This window comes from Nelumbo nucifera, chromosome 2 (assembly GCF_055504915.1).
Source record: "Nelumbo nucifera cultivar China Antique chromosome 2, China Antique-T2T, whole genome shotgun sequence".
NCBI classification, from domain to species: Eukaryota; Viridiplantae; Streptophyta; class Magnoliopsida; order Proteales; family Nelumbonaceae; genus Nelumbo; species Nelumbo nucifera.
The window spans coordinates 25,340,234-25,347,534 of NC_142650.1; the positions used below are offsets into that span (position 1 = coordinate 25,340,234).

Below are 7,301 nucleotides of genomic sequence, written 5' to 3' on the forward strand. Positions count from 1 at the left end.
ATGATACCCATGGCCATGAGGGCAGCAGATATGCATGCACTAACTTTACCCTTGAAGGTGGGATCTGATCACACTTTGAAAAATATTTCTATCAAAGCCGCTACTTTATTAATTTGTTTAATTTCGAATCACATGATTCTGTTTCATTATTATAAATTACAGAGTTTAATTAAAAATGTTTATGAGAAATGTAATTATGTTGTAGATGAATGAATTGACGGTTGGAGAATCTAGTAATTTATCAGAATTATTATCTGATAAATTTTTATATCAAATAGTAGTGTAAGAGCACGTGTGCAATGAAGTGTATTTGGATTTTACTTTTATAATAATAATAATCATTGTAGATAAATAAATAAGTATAGATGTTCTCAGGTTCAAACCAGATCACATGGATGAGCCATTCAAACCAGGAATTGGAGTTAAAACCATTTTTAAATTACCTTGTCATTAATAAAATTTTAACTTGGATCAAATCTATCCAAAAGACAAGTGTTTTTAGGCTCAGTTTGGAAGTAGTTTAAATACAAATATGTAGAGTGCAAAACCTTCTATTTTGTATTTCCCATTTGTACATATTTAATGGTAGAATGTAAAACCAGTGTGATGTGAGGAGAAATGGGAAGCTCTCTCTCTCTCTCCTCTATTTAATAGTAGTGTATCATAATAGTCATCCTCTCTTAATGGGAATGTGGGTTTGTGAGATGGGAAATCCCCCCCATCTTTCTCATAATCAGCAAGAAATCCCCAAATTATCGTATGAATATATTCAGATGTTCAGATTTTGCCACCATTGAGAGAGAGAGTGAGAGAGAAAGATTAGCATAACAAAATAACCAAAATTGATTAACCAAGTAAAAACAATCAAACAATAATTATTAATAAAATAATGACATTATCAAATATTTAGTAAATGGAATAACTAGATAAAAGGACTAGAAAAAAAGTAAAAAGTGAATTAAGTTGAATATGGGTATTTAAATTATAAGAAAATGATTGAATAATTAATGAAATGGTAAAATAATAAAACATGAATAAAAATTGTATACATTGATTAAAAACTAATAAATTAATAAAAGAAAATTGATTAAAAATTTACAAAATAATTAATTAATGAAAAATATTAAATAATTAATAAAATAGATATGAGCCTAACTTATGAAAGATAATTCATTATAAAGACTTCATATGGAGTGGACCCCATTTTTAGATGAAATATGTTGTTGATTACAAATTAAACCTGATTTAACTTTTTAAATGAAATAAGAAACATAAATCCGATTTAATATATAAGCAAAAGTTGTGAATTATAAAATATGGTAAGTCTCAAATAAAAAACCTAACCCAAATTAAATTTATAATATCGCGATGATATTTCTACTTTTCTAGTTATTAATAAAGCATAAAGAGGAAATTTGTCGTATCTTACCAAATCCATATATGTATATGGAGGGGGAACCAGTGATGGGTTTGAATGCGGGTTTATATACAAGAGAAAGGGCCTTACAAAATGGAATCATATCCGGTCCATTTACGTAAATGGGCTGGATTATGGGTCAATCATGTAATATCAAATTTTGATATTTGCCAAATGGCAGGAGTCCATTAGCTTCTTCTCAGAGGATGATGTGACAAACACGTGGAGCCCTGGTTGCCGCCATTAAAGTGCGACGTGTAGGACTAGGACCCTTTGCTACACGAGACGAGACCCTTCTAGCAAACCAAACACCAACGCAAGAGGCGAGAGGCGAAGGAGGGCATCGTTTACGAGAAGAAAAACCCTGACCTCTTCCCAACTCACCCGCCCCCCCGTCGACTGTTTTCACCCAACTTCTGAACTCCTCCTTCCTTCCACCTTCTGCTCTAACGCCGCGATCCAATGGTAAGTCTTTGCATCTCCCAACGATCTTTCTAGCGCAGATCCTTGAATGCGTCTTTTCTTCTTGTTGGGTTACTGGGTTTGTTTCTGAACTCACCTTTGAATGGTTTCTGAGGGTTTTGTTCTTGCACTCCACTCTGCCCGACTTGGGTTATCCATCGCGGTGGAAGTTGGGGTTCTCTAGTCTTGCCTTCCGTTCTCTGGGGTTTCCTCTTAGTCCTTTTATCTATCAAAATCATTGATTTATATTCTGTATTGTTTTGCAGGCTTTGCCGAACCAGCAGACGGTTGACTATCCCAGCTTCAAGCTCGTCATCGTCGGTGACGGAGGAACGGGTATTTTGTTTTCTCACTTTGATATTTTAATATGCTTTTTTCTAATTTGTCTCTTCTATTATTTCTTTGTCTCTACTGGTTTTGTGCCTTTTTGAGTTGTTCTTGGGTTCTGATCGTCCTGTTTGTTAGCTGTGATGGTTGCATGACCTGCCTACCGTTTTTTCGAATCCCGGTTATATTTGATTTTCTTCTTACTGCAATCGGTTTTGGTTCTGGTGTTATTAGCTTCCCTGATACTGGTTTCGACTGATCTGGAAGTGTTTGCATGATGCAGGAAAGACCACATTTGTGAAGAGGCATCTTACTGGCGAGTTTGAGAAGAAGTACGAACGTAAGTGGATCGTCAAGTTCTCATCTGTTATTTTTCGATTTAGTATTGTTTATACGCTTATTTTATTTATCTGTTTCTGATTCCTGACTCTCTCTCTCTCTCTCTTTTTGTTTTTTTTTTCGGAACATAGCGACTATTGGTGTGGAAGTTCATCCCTTGGACTTCTTTACAAACTGCGGAAAGATTAGGTTCTATTGCTGGGATACGGCTGGTCAGGAGAAATTCGGTGGGCTTAGAGATGGATACTAGTAAGCATTTGGTTCATTCGTATTCTTTTATTAGAACATATTATATGTTGGGTGTTCTATATTTTTCATCTCCAATTATACTGGTGTTGCTGCTTTTATTTTTTTAATATATCATAGATTCGAGTGAAACGCTTTGTTTGGGTTTGTCTTGGCATTGAGTTCTTAATTTTTTTTTTTTTAATATTAGGCGGAAACTAGTTGTCTACATGTGATGACTGCAGCTTAACCATGTCGGCAATTTATGATCCTAGGTTCTCATGTTTGTTGTTATTCTCTGACTAGTATTTGGATCAACATGGAAACCTCTGTCAGTTCAGACCTCTTTGAGCCAGATTTCCTTTCTCCACACGCTAGCAAGGGGAACGCCCTCTGGAGGTGTATTACACAGCAATCTTTTGGGGTGTATGATAGGGAAGAAATTCTAGCATTTTTCCTGACAAAATCCAAACCAGGTATCATCATTGACATAATTACAAAGAGAATGCCAATGTTGGTTGTTGACAACTGAAGCATTCAAATATCTATCATTTGAATCTATAATTGAGGTAGCTTTGCCACCCCTAGATACCCAGTGCTGCGAGAATGAGAGTCCCCTTCCCTAGGGATGACCAAGCTAAACGTCAATTGCTACTCTTTGGGTAATCCTGGGCTATCATGTATTGGAAGTGCATATAGAAATGGGCCTGATGAAGTTATCCTCATATTTTCAAGTGCAATTTACCATGGAAATTCCATTATAACTGAATTATCAGCTCTGATACAAGGCTGAAGTTGGGCTAGTTGAAGGCGTTTGTCAAGTGGTAATATGTTCTAACATATAAGTTAGGTACTATCTCAAATAGGAGTACAGAAAAGAAGACATCTTTTATGGAATCAAAATCTTCAGCATGTTGTAAGCTAAAAGAAGAAAAAAGAAAACCTTCAGCATGCAGGTTGAACTTGTTGATCAAAACACCAAGATAGCCAATATCTTAGGGTATAGCCTAGCAACAGGACTTAACAGCAAACTCCATATTTGGACCTTCCACCCTGCAATAACCTTGTACTATACTTATAGATTGTAATGTTGTATGAGTCTCAACCTATGGACTGTGGTTCCCACCCTTTAATTCTTTATGGATAACGGTACAGATTGTACTTGTCTTAACTTTTTTTCCCTTTCCCTCACTTGGATATCAATAAATTCACTGACCTCATTATCTCTAGTTTCAATTTTCTTTTCATAATACTCAGATGTTTAAATTTTTTGATTGTTATATAAAGCTGCAGTTACATAATTATCCTGATAACTCATTCCTTTTGATATTGATATGAAATCATCCTTTTGATAATTATACCATTTTTTTATAAATTGTGTGATTATATATTGTATCATGTATAACAGGGGAAAAGCTTCCCCTTTTGATGATTATATTTTGTTGAAGTTGGGACGCGGGTTGACCTCCCAACCCCATCTCCGAAGCGATGATTCCGCAGGTCAATTTACAAGTTATGCTGAGCCAGGGACATGTACCATATATATGTATCATGTAAGGTTTTTATATTAAAATTTGACAATTGAGAGGGTACCTTTCTCCAACTATCCCTATTTCTGTTTTGTTCTTTATCAAACATGATTGAAATCTTTCTTGGCTCTTATCTGACAAAAAATAGAAGCCCCCTTTACTTAGAAGTTTAGTTGGTTATGGTGTAGAAAAACCTACTTTCCCTTTTAAATTCAACAGAAATAGAAGGTGTAGGCAGATGTATTTTGACTTTAAGATCATCTTTGTCTCTCATGGAAGTGTTGAGATGATAAGATCAGATAACTAACATATTCTAGAAGAACAGCAGTTGTGAGATCTTACAGCATCTTTAATATCGGATGAGATTTGTGCTGAGATCTTACAATATCATTTGTGAGAGATCTTCTCAAGCTACTAATGAGATCTTACAATATCATCTGTGAGAGATCTTCTCAAGCTACTAATGAGATCTTACAATATCATCAGTGAGAGATCTTCTCAAACTACTACTGTTTTGTGTTTAACTCTGTAGGACTGGGAATTTTAAGCTGATTGGCTCCTCTCATGTTTCTTGACATTACAAGGGGTGGCATCTCTTGTGCTTGTGAAGTTTCTAGTGTAGGGGGATGGCCAGATTTCTGAAATTTGAACTCAAACAGATGAGACCTGTGTTGGCATTTAGCAATCAAATAAGCAATCCCAGTATTCCAGGACTCACATTGTAAATCCATAGCAGAAAACTGATGGACCCTCTAGATTGTCTATATGGTCGGTTGTCTACACCATGTAAGCTCCATACTGTACCATGCAATGCAATTGGCTTGTCTGACAATGGTGGTATTTTTTGTTTGTTCAAACTTAAATGTTGTTGTTTAATAAGTATTTATCAATTATGTGATAGAAGATTTGTTTTCATGGTAGCAATAGATTTTCTGCACTCAGATCTATATTGGACCTTTTTGGTCAATCTGAAATTGTTGTTCCAATAAGTCACTGGAATGCTGAATTAGGGCTGCAAATAAGTCGGATCAGATCCGACCCGAATCCGATACTGATCCGTTAAGAGGCGGATTTGGATATCCCTCCTGATCCTAGCAAATCAGGTCGGATCGGAAAAGCTGATCCATTAACTTGATGGGTCGAATTTGGATATTGGCCGATCCGATCCGCTATGACCCGATTCGATCTGTTAATTATGAAATATTATATATTTTATATTATTTACATATTATACATGTATATTCTATATATTATTTATATTATTATATTATATAAATAATATAATATATTATTTTATAAATATAATTCTAATTGAATTGGATATCCAATAATATATTCAAATTCGAATCATACCTTTGAAAATCCAACGGATCCTTATCAGATTCGGATCAGTCAAATTTTCTTAGCAGGTTGGATTGGATATTTCCTTACTGAATCCGATCCGATCCGTTTGCAGCCCTATGCTGAATAATGTTGTCTTCAAGAAAATTACTGACAAAAGCATTCCAACGAGGAAGCTTTTCTAAACTGAAATCTTGGTCTGAGTATCATGTTCCTTTCTGATTCACATAAATGCATTGATCTATCTCACTGGTGAAGGCTTCTGTGCTTTCTCTTTTTAAGTATGTTAAATATTTCTACTAAATTTAGTGTTTGCTTTGTGCAGCATCCATGGGCAATGTGCGATTATTATGTTTGATGTTACCGCTCGGTTGACGTACAAGAATGTTCCTACGTGGCACCGTGATCTCTGCCGGTATGCCTGAGAACTTATGGAGACATGTTTCCTATTCTTTTAGATGTTTATCTGTGATATTATGGTTTGACCATTATGTCTGAACCACAGTGTGTGTGAAAATATCCCCATTGTTCTGTGCGGAAACAAGGTCGATGTCAAGAACCGGCAAGTAAAGGCAAAACAAGTTACGTTCCACAGGAAGAAGAATCTCCAATATTATGAGATCTCAGCAAAGAGCAACTACAACTTTGAGAAGCCCTTCCTATATCTTGCCAGAAAGCTTGCAGGGTACTGGAATTATATATTTAGTTTGTATTAATCTTTTTCTTAAAGGATATGAGGAGATTGGGTGTTAAATATTGGTTTTTGTGGCACAGGGATCCTAATCTCCACTTTGTTGAGTCTCCAGCTCTTGCCCCTCCTGAAGTGCATATTGACCTGGCTGCACAGCAACAGTAAGATTTTTGGTCCTTTAGTTGTCTAATTTCATGTTCATGTCTTTCAACTTTTGATGAAAAATATCCAATGAATCGAAGATAATCTGGGGGTTTTTTCAACTATGAACTTGGGGCAAATTGTTCATTACCCAAGAAGCATGTTTTTGGTGCCTGTGCATCCAATGTTAGAACATCTATACTTTAAAATGGGCGCTTGTAAGACTTTAGACTTTATCATGTATTCAGCCATTATGATTTAGTTGGACTTTCTATGTTTTTTTTTTGGTGGGGGGTTGGGGGGGGAGGGTGGATTATACCTGAAGCGTGAGAAATGTTTAGTTTAGTATTTAAGGTTGCAATTCCCAAGTACATTTTTTTCCCTACATACTCTCGCATAGACAATATTGCTCAAAGAACATTGTTGCTCTTGTTGTCTTGACTGAAATCTTCTTGAACTTGTATTGTGTGTGTGTTTTTGGTTTTACAGGCACGAAGCTGAGCTCGCTGCTGCTGCTAGTCAGCCTCTCCCTGATGACGATGATGATGCATTCGAGTGAAAGGAGGATAGAGAGGCATCAAAGCTTTTGTTCTTCTCATTCTCTTTACCTTTGTTATGCATTATTCATGCCTAGGTTTCACAAGTTTTCTAGAATACATGAATGGGTTTGCTTAGGTGGTTTATATTCAAATGTCGAGGGTTATGGGATGAAATTATTTAGTTTTTAGAGCTGCTATTGGATCAATGGTTGTAGGTGATCGTAGAAGTTATTTTTTTTATTAGACGACCGGCTGCATGAATGATTAAGAAGTGTTACCATCTTTTTTAA

At 35.8% G+C, this 7,301-nt stretch overlaps 1 protein-coding gene across 1 annotated transcript; it reads left to right on the forward strand.

Annotated features, from left to right (window-relative positions):
- Positions 1-1,691: 1,691 nt before the first annotated feature.
- Positions 1,692-7,301, forward strand: LOC104595326 (GTP-binding nuclear protein Ran-3). Its single transcript, XM_010256020.3, has 8 exons — positions 1,692-1,882; positions 2,146-2,215; positions 2,490-2,546; positions 2,677-2,794; positions 5,966-6,055; positions 6,146-6,325; positions 6,415-6,492; positions 6,962-7,301. The coding sequence occupies exons 1-8, from the start codon at positions 1,880-1,882 to the stop codon at positions 7,029-7,031; spliced, it is 666 nt and encodes a 221-aa protein (XP_010254322.1). The 5' UTR covers positions 1,692-1,879; the 3' UTR covers positions 7,032-7,301.